At 40.0% G+C, this 19,779-nt stretch overlaps 1 protein-coding gene across 7 annotated transcripts in view; it reads right to left on the bottom strand.

The window, feature by feature from the left end:
- TSHR (thyroid stimulating hormone receptor) overlaps nucleotides 1-19,779 on the bottom strand; it is a 163,979-nt gene that overhangs the window by 44,620 nt on the left and 99,580 nt on the right. For all 7 annotated transcript variants that reach the window (XM_019831721.2, XM_019831722.3, XM_019831724.2 and 4 more), the window contains 1 exon segment: nucleotides 2,351-2,425. In XM_019831721.2, coding sequence (XP_019687280.1) covers nucleotides 2,351-2,425 — 75 coding nt within the window.

Raw genomic sequence — 19,779 nt, 5'->3', positions numbered from 1 at the left:
TATTTATTTATTTATTTAGAGAGACAGAGAAACAGAGACAGGAAGAGAGGGCATGTGTAGTCATGAGCAAGTAAGGGAGGGGCAGAGAGAGAGAGGAGAGAGAATCCCAAGCAGACTCCACGCTCAGTGCAGAGCCTGATGTGGGGCTCGATCTCATGATCACGAGATCATGACCTGAGGTGTAATCAAGTTGGATGCTCAACCTACTGAGCCACCCAGGTGCCCCTGACCTGACTCCTTTTAGAGGGGAAGGCATAAGATTTGAAAGAAAACAGGAGGCCGAGGTCTCAGAAAGAGCAAATGGGATATTCCAGATAGCAAAGGAGAGAATTCAGATTCCATATAGAACATGTGAAGAGCAGTAAACAAACAACAAACAGACTAGTCAATTGCAATAGAGGTTCATGTGGAAGAGTGTGGAGGGAAGAAGGCTCTGGAGTTAAGGGAGGATCATGTATTGGGGCTGGAAATGCCAGATTAGGAACCGGGATCTCTTGTTTCTTCAAAACCCCAAACAAGTCCATCTCCTTTTTGACGTGCCCTCAAATTTCCTGGACCCCAAATAATGTTGTACCTCTCATTTATCACCTACCATTATTTTCCAGTAGGAGAGGAATTTTTTGATTCCATTTATGGGAACTGGCATATGTTGGGAACAATATGTTCCCAACTAGATTGTAAGCTTCTTGAAGCTTAAGGACAATGTTTTATTATCCTATATGTTCCCTGCAGAGTTCTGCACATACTGAGGGATCATCGTATCAAAGAATTATTGATTGATTGAAACTCAAGATCCATACAGGAGTGATTGCCTTGTCCCATAAGTTTTTTTTTTTTTTTTAATTTTTTTTTTCAACGTTTATTTATTTTTTTTGGGACAGAGAGAGACAGAGCATGAACGGGGGAGGGGCAGAGAGGGAGGGAGACACAGAATCGGAAACAGGCTCCAGGCTCTGAGCAGTCAGCCCAGAGCCTGACGCGGGGCTCGAACTCACGGACCGCGAGATTGTGACCTGGCTGAAGTCGGACGCTTAACCGACTGCGCCACCCAGGCGCCCCAACTGTAAGTTTTTATTACTCCCCAGATACGCCTCCAGCCACATCTTCCATCGCTATTCTCCTCTATTCTCTCTGCATCTCCCACTCCCACCTCTTCAATACTGAACTATTTTTAGGTCCCACATGAGACACATGTTTCCATACCTCTGTGTCTTTATCATGCTAATCCATCTACCTGTATTTTTCTTCTACCTCTCCCCCTTCTTTTCCTGGATGACTTCAATTCATCTTTAAAGACCTAATTCATAAAATATATATGAATATACACTTTTATTTAAAAGCCCTAGATGGAAACAACCTAATATTTTAATTGTGATTATTTCTCAGTATTCGGATTAAGGTTGATTTTAATTTTTTCCCCTCATAATGTTTTTGTGTTCTAATCTTTTACAATGCATGTGAGCAGGAGAGAAGGGAAGAAGGGAAGGGTGCTTCCAGAGGGTGCCTAGAGGACCTGAGGCCACACATACACATCCATTGAACACATTTTTTTTTTTTAATTTTTTTTTCAACGTTTATTTATTTTTGGGACAGAGAGAGAGCATGAACGGGGGAGGGGCAGAGAGAGAGGGAGACACAGAATCGGAAACAGGCTCCGAGCCATCAGCCCAGAGCCCCACGCGGGGCTCGAACTCACAGACCGCGAGATCGTGACCTGGCTGAAGTCGGACGCTTAACTGACTGCGCCACCCAGGCGCCCCTGAACACATTTTTTATTGAGCACCTGCTCTGTGCCAGGCAGTAAAGATGCAATAGAGAGAAAAAGTGCTGTGGTCCCTGCTCTCAAATAGGTTATATCTAGCTCATAAGGTGTCACCAAAGCAAAGCAATAGTGTTGTCTCCTCCATTTTTGTCCTCCCAACTTCCAAGAGATTAGGTTTTGCCCTTTGTGGCTTTTTCTTTTCTCTGTGACAGTCACTTTAACATTGTTGTGGTACCCATTTCCTAAGAAAATTGCCCAATGGCCTCTCAGAGTTTTTTGTTTTGTTTTGTTCTGTTACACTCCATTTAAGGGTATTTTCTTCCTCATGTCTCTTGGATTAAGTCTTTGCTCCCAGCATTATGTGCTGACTTTTAAATAGGTTTTTCAAATGTGGATCATTTCACCTGATACCTTCCCTGATGGGAAAGGTTGGGGTGTAAATCACAGGATGTGATTTGTTTCAGGCCATATACCACAAAAATGGCTCTGGTCCACAGCATCCTAGGGAGACTCCTGGCTGGCAACAGCATTGTAACTCTCTTTAGAAAAAAAGGGTGGGGATAGGATGGGGTAGAAGTTAATACTTACAGGAACTTCAGGAGGGGGAGCTCTTTTAGGGCACCAGGATCTATGTAAGTTAAACTTCTGGTATTCCGAATCTCTCTGTAAGAGTTACAAGAAACACATTCACAGTAATATGTCCATTTCTGTCCTTGTCAAAGAATACACATTTACGTGGTGCCCCAGGAACTGTCTCTGCCAGGAATCAGCCCCATCAACAACAAGCTCCTCCTGGCTCCTCCCAGGGACACAATAACTATTCAGCCCTCCCCATCATTGGCTTAGTTTCAGTCCATCTGAATTTATGGGTGACCTTTCTCTTAATTGCAGTCTCATATCCTTCCCCCGCCCCCACCAAATTTTTTATATTTAAATAGGAAAGAAAAGCCCCTCCAACGGCTGTTGAGGACACATATCTTTATTCTTAATAGCACACATATCCTGGCCTTGGGTTGGGAAGTTGAACAGACTGAATGATGGATGACAGCAAGGCAATAAGAGCAGAGAGCTTCCTTCTGTCAGTTGCTACTTCAGAGGTCGTGGTTGTAGTGTCTCAGCGGTTCGCTTGAGTTTATTTTTCTATATCAGTAATTTAAGACTTCAGCACATGTGGTGTGATATCATGTATGTCTGTAACTCACATACTAAGGTGTATGTACATGCCAATCAAAATGCATAGTTAGCATTAGTGAAATTCCTGACTGTTAGAAATAGGTTCTCATTGGCAAAATTAACTGTCTTCAACACACGTGTATTGGTTGAAAGCGTTTACAGGCACTCCCTATGCTTATATGAAGAGGACAGAAGAACCCAGTAAGACCTGTATCCTTTCCCCTAGGGGATGGCACCTAAGGCACCTAAAGGAACGTGCATCCACTTGTTGATAGAAACAACTAGAAGTAACAACTAGAACAACCACTGGTAGAGAGTCACAACCTAGCATCTGGCCTGGACTTTTTCTTAACAGTTTTACGGAGGAAGAATTTTCATAAAATTCACATATTGCAGGTATACAGTTAGGTAATTTGTAGCAAATTTATACAATTGTGCAGCCACCATTACACCCCAGTTTTAGAATCCTTCTGTCAATTTCTGTCAAGGACAAAAGTGATTGCATGCCCATTTGTAGTTAATTCCCACCCCGTCCTCCATGACTAGGAACCACTGATCTGCTTTCTACCTCTAAATTTGCCCTATCTGGATGTTTCATATAAATGAATTATACATATGTAGTCTTCTGCATCTGGCTTCTTTCACTTAGCTTGGCGTCTGTGAGGTTCATACACATCACAGCATATGTCAGTGCTTTGCTCCTTCTTATTGCTGAGTACTCAGGTGGAACTCAGATCAACTGTTGACTCTGCCTCTTCTTTCTGGCTACATGATCTTGGACAAGTGTCTTGACCTCTTTGAGCCATAGTTTCCTCATCTATAAAATAGGGATAATAATAGCACATTTTTAAGAAGACTCTTGTGAAAATTAAATAATGTCTGTGAGGGGTTGGACATGTAGCTGAGCACACAGTGAAGGCTCTGTGAACAATAGTTTTACTCTGTTATTCTCCTGAATGGACTGAAAGCTAGAACAGACATCAGAGACTCGAGGTTGGAGGTGATGCAATGTTCACACAAATTTAAAAACAACAATAACAACAACAAAACACTAGGTTTGGTATTTCACTAAGGATGTTGAGTATGAGACAGATCTTGGGAAAGAGAGGATAGAATTAACTCTGAGAACAGAAACCATCTACCCATCCCCTCACCCCACCTCAGCTCACTGTCTTATTAAGATAAACTACTGGTCCATTATATTCATTAGCATAAATTTTGCAGAGACAGATAATGTTATTGCTCATTACTGGAACTTCTTGAAAGACATATCAGTGCTTCAACAGAAAGCATCAATAATTTATATCCCAAGACTCTTGGAACCCCTCACCCCCAAATCAAGATCCTGATCCTACATGGAAAGAACCACTTATTTATTTAAAAAAAAATTAAGTTTATTCACTCTGAGAGAGAGAGAGAGAGAGAGAGAGTGCACAAGTTGGGGAGGGGCAGAGAGAGAGAGAGAAAGAATCCCAGGTAGGCTCTGCACTCAGTGCAGAGCCCGACGTGGGGCTTGAACTCATGAACCATGAGATTATGACCTGAGCTGAAGGCAGAGGCTTAAATTACTGAGCCACCCAGGTGCCCCTACTTATTTATTTTCAAATGTTTGTTTATTTTTGAGAAAGCACAAGAGGGGGAGGGGCAGAGAGAGGAGGACAGAGCATCTGAAGCAGGGCTCTGCCCTGACAGCAGTGAGCCTGATGTGGGGCTCGAACTCATGGAACCACAGGATCATAACTTGAGCCAAAGTGAGATGCTCAACTGAGCCACCGAAGTGCCCAGGAAAGAACCACTTTATTTATTGTTTTAAAGTTTATTTATTTGAGAGAGAGAGTGTGTGAGTTGGGGAGGGGTAGAGAGAGGGAGAGAGAGACAGAATCCTAAGTAGGCTGTGCACTGCCAGCACGGAGCCCAATGCAGGGCTTTGACACACTAACCATGAGATCATGTTCTGAACCGAAATCAAGAGTTGGAGGTTTAACCGACCGAGCCACGCAGGTGCACCCAGAAAGGCCCACTTTTAAGTACATATAAAATTTTGTCCTGGTTTGAAACTAAAAGCCCTGTATTTCTGGAGCTCTGCCCGCCCTGGGTAAACTGGGATACTTGGCTACCGCATTGCACAATCTCATAGTTGTCCCACCTGTCCCTCTAAAGATACTTTAGATGCTTCCATGTGGAAGTGCTCTCTCTCTCTCTCTCTCTCTGGTGAGCAATAAACTCCTTGTCAGAGCTTTCCTTTTGGGGAGAAGGGTTCGAACTGCTGTCAGTCAGATGTAAACGAGTTAGGAGAGTTTGCAAACTGTCTGAGTGTGGTTTGCAGTCTGGAAAGCTGCTCCATGAGAGAGTACTGTTGAACAAGCCGGACTTGAGTGAGGGCCCCAAGAGAGAGCCACAGTGCAAGGCAGCCAGCCAGCTGAAGCCGCTTTAGGGGTAGTGGCTAGGGAAAGGAGAGACTGCTGTGGGCTCCAGCTGATTAAATGAGGCTGAAGCTACCTGACGGCTCTAAGGGCAAAAAGCCGTGGGAGAGGCTGCAAGGAGAGGTGGGGAGAGACAAAAGAGGTGGATTTCTTAGGGGAAATCTAAGAGTACAAAAAGGGACAGACAGACAAGAGTTACCTCAAGAAAACATCAAGGAAAAGAAGCCACTTTCTGAGGTAAGAAGACAGCTGATCATGCTCATAAGTGACTTAAAAAAAATAAAATCTTTGCTGAGAGAAAGATAAATAGATACTGTATGACTTCACTTATATGTGGAATCTAAAAAAGCCAAATTCCAGGGCACCTGGGTAGTTGCATCTATTAAGCGTCTGACTCCTTGATTTTGGCTCCGGTCATGACTTCCAGGTTCATGACATCAAGTCCCCTGTTGGGCTCTGTGCTGACAGCACAGAGCCTGCTTGGGATTCTCTGTCTCCTCTCTCTCTGCCCCTCTCACATTTGTTTTCTCTCTCTCTCTAAAAAATAAATAAACTTAAAAAATAAAAATAGAAAAGCCAAACTCAGAGAAATAGGGACTACAGTGGTGCTCACCAGGGGCTGGGGAAGGACGGGGAGATGGGGAGATACTGGTGAAAGCGTACATCTATTTATCAGATTAACAAATTCTGGGGATCTAATGTACAGCATGCTAATATACTTGAAAGTTGCTAAGAGAGATCTTAAATGTCCTCACCACAAAAAAGAAATGGCAATTATATGACAGGATGGATGTGTTAGCTAATGCTATGGTGGTAATAATTTTGCAGTATACGAATGCATCAAATCAACACATTGTACACTTTCACCTTACACAGTGTTACATGTCAATTATACCTCAAAACTAGAAAAAATAAAAACCCTACTGCAGCACAGAAGGGGGAGGGGCACGGACTGCCAGCTTAGCTAATGGAGACAGATGTGAGAAGCGAATGCAGCTGGCATAACCTTTTCAAAGACAGAAAGCAGAGAGGAGTGGAGGTAAGCACTCTTGAACCTCTGATAAGAGGAAGAGGGTGAAGGAGGAGTCCGAATTTGAATGAGTTCCAAGCATGCCTGGGAGGGTGAACTTGAATCACACAATTTTGCGTTAAGGGCAATTTCAGCCAAACAGTGCAGGAGGCGACTATGTTGCCAGGAAGCTGGGGACACCAACAGAAAGAAAACATGTATGCCATTGCGGCACAGCAGGTTGGAATAGAGAGGACCCCAGAGTGAGTCTGAACAAAAGCTGGAGACGGCGGTGTCCCCGGCTCAGTGGCCTGGGTCCCTGGCTGACTGCCCACCTTCTCCTCCACCCAGGACTGTCCCAGGAGCAAGTAATAGCCTTCGCTTATCTTAGGGCTGTTAACGTAGTTTTATTTTTGTCTATTTTTTACCGCAATTAGCCTGCCCAAATGAATACAATAAGCATCAATAAAATTCTTTAAATACAGGGCGCAGTGTTAATTGTGGTCATCGCTGGTAGATAGTTCTGGAATCTAGGAATGTGTAATTTTCGCTTTTTATTTTATCATGTTTAAAATTAAAAAAAAAATGAAACAAGAGGCGCCTGGGTGGCTTGGTTGGTTAAGGGTCCAACTCTTGATTTTGGCTCAGCTCATGATCTCACAGTTTGGTGAGTTTGAGCCCCATGTCGGGCTCTGTGCTGAACCTGCTTGAGATTCTCTCTCTCTCTGCCCCTCCCTGCTTGTGTTCTCTCTGTCTCTCTCAAAATTAAAAACAAACGTAAAAAAAAAAAAAAGCATACAAAAAATTCCCCAAATTAAAAAAAGGCAAAGGAATATATATTCTGTATAAAAGTTTAAAAAATATATCTCCAGTGCCAGATCAGCTGCTTCAATCTTCTAGAATGCTCTTCTATGGAGTGGGGCTTTTTAGATGTGCAGAGAAATATTTGAGGATCTTGAAGCTCACTGATTACAAAAGCCCAGCCTTGGAGATTTAAAGGGTAATAAGGCACTGAGTATACTTATCACTCAGGATAGCTCTACCAGCGAGGGGGTGGGAGAGCTGACTTAAATGAAGCAGGTAACAATCATCCTCATTTTTCAGACAAAACAATGAAGACACGTATAGCAAGGGTATACATAATCTCCTGTTACACAGAGGCAGCCCTGGGTCTTAACCTAGGAATTGTGACCCTAAATACTGCTTTATTTTTAATTTTTTTAATGGTGTTTAAAGGAGATCATCCACCAGAACTAAAAAGAAATTTAAATACTCATTATTGTTTCATTTCCCTTCATTGGATTTCAAATAAACTGGGCATTTAAATGACCTGTGTTAACAGTGATGCCCTGAATGCCTTGTTTTCACAAACCAGCAGATCAATACTCTAGCATACATTAGGTTTATTTAATCATCTGACTAGATTCCGGGCTTTTTCTTTGGAGAAACATTTGTTCATTCTTAGTAAGAGTAAAGAACTGAGAAATTGGCTTGTTCAAAACAGCTGGCATTGAGGCAGGCACTTAGTACACCCCCAGACAGTATGGGAAATCAGCAAAGTGACAGAAGAGAGTTCCCAGGTTGGGGAGAGAGAGAAAAAGGAAGAGAAATGAAGGTTTAAATCCTTCTACTATTAAGGAACGTTCCAACTACTTATTTCCTTCCATTTTCCTGTGCCCGCTTTCCCTCTCAACTACTCACCAGGCGTCAGAACATGGTACTTGCCTGTGATCCTTAGCCTTAGAGATATTTGTCCAGCCTCAGCACCCCCTCCCCTCCCCAGTTCATGAGTAGAAAGCATGCCAAGCTGGGAAACAAACTGAGGGTAATAATAAAGCTGATTTGGCATTTCACCTGTAAAGTGAGAGGGGGACCACGGCAGGCCGGGAGACGAGACAGTTTTAGACTTGCAGGAGCACAGACACTGAGTTGGAACGAGATGTCTGGAGACAAGACAAGCTTCCCTGGCTGGCATGGTTAAACTTTTAAGAAAAACAAATGCAGGGGCACCTGGGTGGCTCAGTCGGTTAAGCATCCATGATCTCAGGATCGTGATCTCAAGGTTATGAGATTGAGCCCCATGTCAGGTTCCATGCTTAGTGTGGAGATTAAGATTCAGTCTCTCTCTCTCTCTGGCCCCTCTTCCCAGCTCATTCATGCTCTCTCTCTCAAAAAAAATAAATTAATTAAAAATTAAAAAAGAAATACAAATATAATAATGTGTAAGACTGTGTAAAACAAGAAACTGAATGTGAATAATGGACAAAATCCTAGCTCTCGGCCAGCCCCCAGATTCTTTTCAACTCTTCAATTTGATTTTCAATTTTTTTTCTAGTCTGCTTTTAAGAAGCAGTAGTTCCGAAAAAAGTGGGAGGCATGGGGCACATGGGTGGCTCAGTCGGTTAAGTGTCCATGATCTCAGGGTTATGAGATTGAGTCCCATGTCAGGCTCCATGCTTAGTGCGGAGATTAAGGTTCCTTCTCTCTCTTCCTGTGCCCCTCTCCCCAGCTCATTCGTGCTCTCTCTCCCTTTCTCTCTCTCACTCTCTTGCTCTCTAAATAAATACGAAAGAAATACAAATGCAATAATGTGCAAAACTATGTGTGTAAAACAAGAAGCCGAATGTGAATAATAGCCAAAATCCTAGGTCTCGGCCAGGCCCCAGCTTCTTTTCAACTCTTACTTCAATTTGAGTTTCAATTTTTTTCTAGTCTGCTTTTAAGAAGCAGTAGTTCCGAAAAAAGTGGGAGGCATGGGGCACATGGGTGGCTCGGTCAGTTAAATGTCTGACTTCCGCTCAGGTCATGATCTCCCGGTTCCTGGGCTTGAGCTCCTCATCTGGCTCTGTGCTGACAGCACGGACCCTGCTTTGGATCCTCTGCCTCCCTCTGTCTGCTTCTTCCAAGGTTGCATCCTCTCTCTCTCAAAAATAAAGAAACACTGAAAAATTTTTTTTTAAAAAGTGGGAGGCAGGCCACTTTCGCTTTGATTAGGTCTGTTCACTCTAGTGGGCACAGTGGAGAGAGATTCATTAAAACTAAAGGAACTTTACTGGACGTTTATTACGTGCAACTTTACTGTATTCTCTGGGAGGCATAGGGAGGGAGTAAGTAGTTACTTAACTACTTTAGAAACAAGGTGTGTATATATTGGCAAAGCCATAATTTTGTTACCTTAAATACTTTAAATGCGGCACAGTAGTGAGGTGAAAACTGGTACGAAGAACTAGGTAAATTAATTTTAAGGTAACATTTTCTGATAGGCTTTTATCACATAAGTCCCCCATGTAGTATTTTAACATCAAGTATTAATTTTAAGATTGATGCATATTGAAGGAACCCTTAATTTTTATTTTTTGTTTTTTTACTTTATTTTTTAATGTTTATTTATTTTTGTGTGTGTGAGAGAGAGAGAGAGAGACAGCATGAGAGGGGGAGGGGCAGAGAGAGAGGGAGACACAGAATCTGAAGCAGGCTCCAGGCTCTGAGCTGTCAGCACAGAGCCCGACGTGGGTCTCAAACCCACGGACTGTGAGATCATGACCTGAGCTGAAGTCAGACATTCAACCGACTGAGACACCCAGGTGCCCCTGAATTTTTACTATTATAAATTATTACTATTTACTATTACTATTACATTTACTATTATAAATTAATTCTGAGACAACTGGATTTCTATGTAAACTTTTTCTCACTCCTCTGTTTATTTTTTTAGGGAAAATTTATAGAAGTGGAATTACCAGGTCAAAAAGTATGGTCTGTCAAAGCTCTTGGTGTATACTAGATCCTTAGCTTTTGATGTCCTGATTTTTAGGCTAGCAGTAACTTTTTGCTAATAGTCTATAAATTCACAGAATTTTTTTTTCCAAATTACCAATTCTTTTTCAATGAGAGAAATCTTAATTATTTTACTTTGATAATTATCAATGAAGTGTTTCACTACTAACATTCCATTACTAAGGGGAAAATAATCTATAACTGAAAGGTGGTATTCATAATGTTGATGCACCTTTTAATTTATTGAGGAATTAAAAAATAATAGATGTTAATTCAAAGAGAGTTTATAAGTCTTCAGATTTTTATATTTATTTTTAAATGTTTATTTATTTTTGAAAGAGAAAGTGAGTGGGAGGAGGTGCAGAGAGCGAGGAGGAACAGAGGATCCAAAGCGGATTATGTGCTGACGGCGGAGAGCCCTATGCAGGGCTCGAACTCATGACCCGTGAGATCATGACCTGAACTGAAGTCCAACGTTCAACTGACTGAGCCACCCACTCTGACATATCCTCAGATTTTTAAAGCTGATTGAAGAAAATGTAAGTGTTCCAGCAGATTTTTCCAGTAGAAATAGGACATTATAAAAGTGATTTTCTGGGGCAACTGGGTGGCTCAGTCAGTTAAGTGTCTGACTTGATTTTGGCTCAGTTTGTCTGACTTGATTTGATCTCACAGTTCCAGGCATCAAACCCCATGCTGGGCTCTGTGTTGGCAGCACAGAACCTGCTTGGGATTCTCTCTCTTCCACTCTCTCTGCCCCTACCCCCACTCTCAAAATAAATAAATAAACTTTTAAAAAAAGTGATTTTCCAAATTGCCTGTATGATGCATATAGCTAATTAATTGCATGACTATTGAATCATCGGGACTAAGATGAGTACTTTTGAAATCCCTAATAAATCCACTTGACTCAATTTAATGAAGCAGTGAATATTAAATCTTATCACATTATCTGCCATAAATCACAATTTTTATCTACCCAGTTTATAGAATTTTTATTGTGATTTTTAAAAAAATCCACATAAAAGTAAAAACATCCTTCTAATGGCAGCCTTTTCTTTATTTCTGTTTTTAATTGAAGAGAGATGGTTTTGCCAGACACTCTTGGTTTCAAATTCTGACTCTGAAATTTCTTAGCGGAGTAAATTAGGGCACAAGCCCCATGAAGTATGTATTACCATCTTCAGTTTGTGTCGTGGAAACTGAGGCTTAGTGAGATTAAGTGAGAGAAGATACATGAAGCACTTTTAGCAGAGCGCTTGCCCTTAAAAGGTGTTCAGTAATTGCGGCTGCTACTATTAGGGGGAACAATGGCAACAATCTGTGTACAATTGAAACCATGAACTAGAAGATAGAAGTGACCAGGTTTCATCATTTTACAGATGTAAGTCTTTATCAAATGTATACTTTGGGGGCCAAACTGTACCCCAGTGGTAGTTTAAAACCCAGGAGAACTGATTTAAATCCACTTAGGACTCTCAATAACTTATAAAGAAACCTGCCATTCTTGTAGTTTTCTTATACAAATCTTCAACGTCTTTCACCCATTGTTAACTAATACATAATTGCTACCTCTTCTGGGTATCTGTTGTCGTATAACAAATTACCCCAAACTAAGTGGGGTAACAATTTTGTGGATTAGGATTTCAAGCATTGCTAAAGTGGGCTTTTCTTCTGCTTCATGTGGCATCCACTGGGATCACTGGTTGGTATTTAGCTGGTGTCTGGATCAATCTAGAGGTCCAAAGTAGTTGTGCTTCTATGCCTGGCCCTTTGAAGGTGATCGCTAGAAAGCTAGGCTCAGCTAGGCCCTTCTCCATCTCCGTGTAGTAATTCAGAGCCTCCCCATATGGTCTTGCCTTCAACAGGGTTTACACAGTGGCTTAAGGCTCCAAGCATCTAAAGTGAAAGCTGCCAGTTCACTTAGAAACTGGGCCTGAAAATGCATGGTGTCACTTACACCGTAATCTATTGATGTACCGAAAAAACATTTCAAAATTTGAATAAAACCAGAAATCCATAGGCCCAGGAATTCCAGAAAACCAAAAGCTGGTTAAATACAAAGACAATGTCACCTAGGTATATTATTTTGAAAGCCCAGAATATAAAGCCTTAAAAGCAGCCCGAGAAAAGAGGGCATGTTCGTTATAGGAGAACAATGATAAGAATAGGAATGACTACTCATCAGAAACAATGAAGGCCAGAAGACATTGAAAGATACCTTCAAAGGGCTGAAACAGATTGCCTTGTTAGAAGTCTATACCCAGTGAAAATAATTTTTAAATATTAAGGTAAAATAAAAGTGTCTTCAGATAAAGAAAGCTGACAAAATTTGTGGCCAGCAGAACCACACTAACATGCTAAAGGAAGTCCTTCAAACTTACGGAATTGATTGAATCATTGGAAAGAATGAACACCGGAAACATTAAATATGTGAGTATATATAAGAGACTAGTTTCACTTAAATTCTTTAAAAGTCAATCAACTCTTTAGAAAATATAGTAATGTATTATGGAATTTATAACATATATAGAAATAAAATATGTGGCAAAAATATCACTGAAGATGGGAAGAGGTAAATGCAGTAATAATTTTAAGTTTCTTACATGTCATGGGCATTGGTATGATAAGCCTTCTTGATGGACTATGTTAAATGAAGGATGTATTTTGTAATCCCTTGAATAACCACAAAAAATATTACAAAGAGCTAAAAAGTTAAAAGGTAGAATAAAATATTAAAAAACAAAAGCAAAGACAAACTGATTAATCCAAAAGAAGCCAAAGGAGGAATAAAGGAACAAAGAAGATAAATAGAAAATAATTGAAAATGGCAGACTTCAACTATATCAATAACTGAAGTAAATGTAATGGACCAACTACTCCAACTGAAAGGCAGAGATTGTCAGACTGGATATAAAAGCAAGGTCCAATTATATAAAATATATTATATATATAAATACATAAAGTTATTGAACTCAATTTTCTTACTATAAAATTATAGTAGCTACTTAGAAGTGCAAAGATTAAGTGAAGTGTTGAACATTTAGCATAGTGTTGGGAGACAGTACATTTTCTAAACATATGTCAGTACACACATATACCAAATGTTCTATCAATCAGAATTTTTATTAATTCAGACGGACCTCTTTCAATTCATTATTTTAAAAGAGTGTGTTCAGTATATATCCACTTATTCCTTCTGGGGGCTTTAATCTGATAGTTTCTTTGTAGTTTGATGTAGGTGATTGGCACATAAAACACACTGCCTTGTGGAAACTATTATCACACATTTGTATAATCACAAATTTTAATAAGTTCTGTAGAGGATTCAATGATGGATTCACAAGGAGAATAATGTAGGTGGGGGGTGGGTGGGTAGGATCCAGGGTATGTCTAAGTAATATTCAGGAAGAGAAAATAAATAATCAGTAGAGTTAAATGGGCAAAGACCGAGATTAAAGAACTTGGTAGACACAGGCAAAAGCATTTGAAGGTCTTCAGGTGGGGAAGATCTTGGACTGTCCAAGGAATTAAAGAACACAGGTTCACAGGAATGGAGTGAGATGAGGAGACAGATGTGGGCAGGGGCCAGCTGCAGTCCTGGGCCTGGAAGTTTCCTTTGAAAACCGTGGATTTATCTTAAGAGCAAAATCACTCTGGCTATTGTGCAGAAATGAATTAGAGGGGTCCCAAACAGGCAAGATTAGTTAAGCTATGAAATTACTGTATCCCAAGCAAGAAATGATGATGGCTTGAGCAAGGGTTATGGCAGTGGAGAGTAAAGGGTATAATTTTTATATATTAGAGTAGTAGAATTAACAGTATGTGGTGAAGGATTAGAGGGGGGTGATGAGGAAAGAAGGTATAGTGATACCCCTCAGGTGTCTGGAATTTGCAATAAGATGAATGGAAGTGCCATGTGCTGCCTCAGCAAATACCGTAGGAGTGGTGGATTTTGGAAGAAGAGGTAGATTTCATTTGGGGCATTTAAGGAGTGACATACATGTGAGACATCTGAGAGGAGATGTCAAGGAGACCAAAAGGTAAATGGCCCAAGAATAAAAAGAGAGGCCTGGACCAGTTATGTCAATCTGAGAATAGTTGGATAAGGTCACATGGGGGAAAATCACAGAGTAAGAAGAGAAGAAGACACAGCACTTGGGCACGTGGAACTCCAGTGTTTAAAAGTGTGGAAGTATAAGGAACCAGGAAAGGAGAATGAGAAAGACTGGCCATCATGGTAGAGGATGACCAGGAGTGTGGGATCACAGAGGCCAAGGGAGGAGGGTTTAGGTAAGAATATAATGAGGGGTACCTGGGTGGCTCAGTTGGTTGAGCTCCCGACTCTTGATTTTGGCTCAAGTCATGACCCAGGGTGATGGGATCGAGCCCCACATTGGGCTCTACATTGAACATGGAGCCTGCTTGAGATTCTCTCTCTCTCTCTCTCTCTCTCTCTCTCTCCCTCCCTCCTCCTCTCCCCCTCTCCCTCTCTCTCTGCCCCTCTCCTTCGCTTGTTCTCTCTCAAATAAAATAAAAAAGAATGATCCACTGTTTTGAATCCTGTGTATAGCTAAGATGTAATTTAGCATAACGTTAGCACAGGGTTAAACGTAACTATTTGTTGAATGAATAGGTAGCTTTTTATCTTTGGAATGCCAGATCTAGGTCACCAACAATTTTAGTGCATATTTTCTAGCATTGCAATTCCTACCACAGAGTACAGTCTAAGCATGAAGTGGGAAGTGAGCTCAGAGGAGTAATGTAGTGCATTAGCAGAGACATTTGAAAAAGTAATGAAAGGACGTTTAGAAGTGGGGATGATGGGCTGTGAGTCCTTCCATACAGCCTATTTACCAAATCACACAGCCAAAAGCGAGGAAGAGGGCAGCTGAGGAAAGACATCCATGAAACAGAGTAACATTATGTTCTTTAACTGCTTATGTTCTTACTGAGGCCTTTGAGTAAGTGTTGACAATATGCACTGACATTTGCCATCTACACTTCAGTATCTATATTGTAGCAAATCCAACTTGATGAAGGACTCTGTTTCCTAAATAAATCAGAGGGCTTCAGTTCTCTGCTCAAGAGTCCTAGGGAGGTTTGGCTGATGGTGCTATGCTGTTTATAGATGAAACAAATCATTCTTTATTGATATCTTAAAAACAATTTTTTTAATGTTTATTTATATTTGAGAGAGACAGAGCATGAGCGGGGGAGGGGCAGAGAGAGAGGGACACAGAATCTGAAGCAGGCTCTGGGCTCTGTGCTGTTAGCCCAGAGGCCCATGCAGGGCTCAGATTCAGAAGTGGTGAGGTCATGACCTGAGCCCAAGTAGCTGTTTAACCTACTGAGCCACCCAGGCGCCCCTCTGTATTGATATTTTGTTTCATGCTTTCCTGTCTATCTCAATTCTTTGAGGGAGGGAGAGGGATTCTTTAGCTCTGTTTTTCTCATGCAAGTAGTATAATGCTTTGTTTATAGTCATTTCTTAATAAATGATTACAAACTAAAGGCATTAAGCATTTGGGTGGTAGGAGCCCAAAAGTCTTCACTATCCTTTTCCTTTGTGCCAACGAAACTCATTTGCAGATATGTATTAGGCAGATCTGGAGAAAGGCAAGATGCGTTATTCTCCTATTTTCTAAGATGTTAGACTCTTAAGATCTCATATACATAAGAGAGATATCCTTTTAAAAATCCATTTCTAAACTCATCCTCCTTTTAGTTTTTGTATTTAATAGTTTTCTTTCCTCCTCAAAGTTAACACTTTCCCTCAGAGGGAGAAAATGCATATTTCTAAGAGAAATGTTAACTACTAGAATCTTTATGAGGAAAAGGCCACAATAAAAACAAAACAGTTGCTTTTAAGAGCTGCAGGATGCATATGGAGCTTTGTCACAAATTAATTTCTTTGATTTTTTTTTTGGAGAGGGGCAGAGAATCAAAATGGTATAATAAGGGAGCGTTATATTTGGAGTCTGGAGATTTGGTTTTGAATTTAAGCCGTTGTTCTTACTGACCTAGATTCTCAGTTCTCTTGGATATTGTACTTTCTTTAGTTTCAATTTGCTGTTCCTTTGTAAATTTCTTGTGATAGATACGTAAAATACGTAATTTATCGTCAGCCTTCATTTTTAATCTGTCTTTTTAAAGCCGTACATTTTCTTTAACTATGACTTTAACTGCATCTCATGGGTTTTGATTTGTCATATTTTTATTGTCACTTAAGTTAAAATTGCTTCCTAGTGTCTACTGATTTCTTCTTTGACCCATGGTTATTTAGAAGTGCATTTTTTATTAGTCAGAGAACATACTTGATTTTAATTTTTTGTAAGCTATTGAGACTTGCTTTCATGGCTCTGCATATGGTCAATTTAAAAAAAAAAATTTTTTTTAATTAAGTAAACTCTACACCCAATGTGGAGCTTGAACTTAAGACCCTAAGATAAAGAGTCACATGCTCCACCAACTGAGCCACACAGGCACCCCTGCATGTGGTCAGTTTTAATAAATATTACATGTGTCCTTGAAAAGAAAGAATATGTACTCTGCAATTGTTGGGAACAATATTTTATACAAGTCAGTAAGCTTAAGTTTGCAAATGATGTTCTTCAAACCTTATTAATTTCTTATCAGTATTACTTTTTTGGTATGCATAGTCTGTAAGATAAAACCCTATTAAAACAAATCCCCACTATGATTGTGGATTATCTATTTTTTTTCAGTTCTATACATTTCTGCTTTTACATGGTTTGAAGCTATGCCCTTACAGATATTCAAATTTAGAATCATTATATCTGTCTATAGTAATTCTTTTTATCATAATAAAATTTCCCTTTTTATATACAGGAAGACTTCATGGTCAACATGTATTGGTATATTTATATCAATTTTCTCTTAGTTATTGTTTGCATGTTAATATTTTTATCTTTACACTTTCAGTCTTTTTATTTATTTATTTATTTTTTTTAAATTTTTTTTTTCAACGTTTATTTATTTTTCGGACAGAGAGAGACAGAGCATGAACGGGGGAGGGGCAGAGAGAGAGGGAGACACAGAATCGGAAACAGGCTCCAGGCTCTGAGCCATCAGCCCAGAGCCTGACGCGGGGCTCGAACTCACGGACCGCGAGATCGTGACCTGGCTGAAGTCGGACGCTTAACCGACTGCGCCACCCAGGCGCCCCACTTTCAGTCTTTTTATATCATTGTATTTAAAGTATGTCCCTTGTAAGCAGCATACTATTGAGTTTTTAGTTTTATTAACCTATCTGGCAATCTTTGTATTTTAACTAGAATAGTAAGTCCTTTTACATTTAACACAGTTAATATAAATATTACTTGGGGTTAAATCTATTTGTTGCAGAAGTTCTTTATTCTAATTTCTTGCTCTTTTTTGTATTATTTTTATTATTCTGTTCCTCACTACTATTAGCTTGTTAGTTATCCATTCTTTTACAATTATTTTAGTTGTTGCCCTATGGATTAAAACATGTATTCATTATTTATAAAAGTCTAACACAAGGGGTGCCTGGGTGGCTCAGTTGGTCAAGCATCTGACCTCGGCTCAGGTCATGATCTTGCAGTTCGTGGGTTAGAGCCCCACGACAGGCTTTGTGCTGACAGGTCTGAGTCTGGAGCCTGCTTCGGATTCTGTGTCTCCCTCTCTCTCTGCTCCTCCCCTGCTCATGCTCTGTCTCTCTCTCTCCTTCAAAAATAAATAAAAACATTAAAAAAAAAGTCTAATACAAGTTAGTACTGTTACCATTTCTCAGACAATTCAAGGACCTTAGAACAATTAAAAAATTTTTTAATGTTTATTTATTTTTGAGAGAGAGAGACAGAAAGAGCATGAGTGGGGGAGGGGCAGAGAGAGAGAGAGAGAGAGAGAGAGAGAGAGGGAGGGAGACATAGAATCTGAAACAGGCTCCAGGCTGTCAGCACAGAGCCCCACACAGGGCTTGAACTCATGAACCGTGAGATCATAATCTGAGCTGAAGTCAGACGCTTAACCGACTTAGGCGCCCAGGTGTCCTGGACCTTAGAACAATTTAACACCATTTATAACCCTCCCATTCTTTATTTGCTATTGTGTATTTTAATTCTGTGGATATAGTTAGTCCTTGCTTTGCATGGTTCCAATATGCATAATATTCAGTTACCATTATTTATTTAAATTTAAATAATATCTGGTCCCGACCACATGGTTCAAATTTTGGCTATCATAATATATTGTGTGAATAACTGCACAAAACTTCGCTGCCAGCTCTTCAGTCTATGCATCACTATGTACATAACAGATGTGTATCATGATAGGTGACCAGTTACACTTCTTTCAAAGTCATTGGTCATCAGTCACTGAGCATCTGTTATCCAGTTCATCTATTAACAGTAACACTGTGCAGCTGTATTGGCTCCTTGCCTTCCAGTGGTAAACCCATATGACATTTTGCAAAAGTGGATAATTGAAAGAGGGAACTGACCGGCAGAGATAAAAGTGCAGCAGAGAAACAAAATGTGATAATGCTGGAAGTGAAATTTGAATTGAATATAAATGGAGTCATAGAAGAAATAGCTGAGCGTGTGAATGTTGATACATCCACTATTTGAGAGACTCTAGATATTCAATCACAGGAAATTTGTGAGGGCAAATTATTGACATTACTGAGCAAAATGGTTGTGAATGAAAGGATGAAAATGCCCCAAAAGAAAAGACGCTGATTAAAAAAACAAAATTCAATTAAAAGAACTGTAAGAAATATTTTATGACATTGAAAGAGCAGAGAATTAAATATTGGAAACTGATCCAGACCTAGAAAGAAGAATGACAATTTGCCAAGACATTGACGTGATGTTCTAGTAAGTTACATAGCAAAGAGAAAAAGGCATGTACTGTTCAAACTACTCTTGATTTTTTTTTTACAAAGAAATAAAACATTTTAATTGTAAACTTTAATTTTAAAGTTTAAAATTACAGTGTGCTAAATAAGTATCAGTGTACTATTTTTCCTTCCCCTATACATTTATAACCAACAGTAAAGGAGATTTTACTGTTTTGATAAACACTTTTAAAAGTCACAAAACAATCCTAATTTTTTCATTGATTATTAAGATCACTTTGCATAGTTTCAGCATGCAGTTTTATGATCCTACACCCATCATGCAGCACAAGAATTGCCTGTGTTTTTAAATTTATTTATTTATTTATTTATTTATTTATTTATTTATTTATTTATTTAAAATATTTCTAGTGTTTATTTATTTTTGAGAGAGAGAGAGAGACAGAGTGCGAGCATGGGAGGGGCAGAGAGAGAGGGAGACGTAGAATCTGAAGCAGGCTCCAGGCTCTGAGCTGTCAGCACAGAGCCTGATGCGGGGCTTGAACTCACAAACTGTGAGATCATGACCTGAGCTGAAGTTGGACACTTAACTGACTGAGCCACCCAGGCACCCCTAAATTTTTTTAAATGTTTACTTATTTTTGAGAGAGAGAGAGAGAGAGAGTGAGAGAGAGAGAGAGAGAGAGAGAGAGAGAGACAGAATGTGAGCGGGGAAGGGGCAGAGAGAGGGGGAGACACAGAGTCTGAAGCAGGCTCTGAGCTGTCAGCACAGAGCCCAACGCAGGGCTCGAAC

The sequence above is a fragment of the Felis catus genome, chromosome B3 (genome assembly GCF_018350175.1).
Source record: "Felis catus isolate Fca126 chromosome B3, F.catus_Fca126_mat1.0, whole genome shotgun sequence".
Lineage (NCBI taxonomy): Eukaryota > Metazoa > Chordata > Mammalia > Carnivora > Felidae > Felis > Felis catus.
This window is presented reverse-complemented; position numbering and strand designations above follow the sequence as displayed.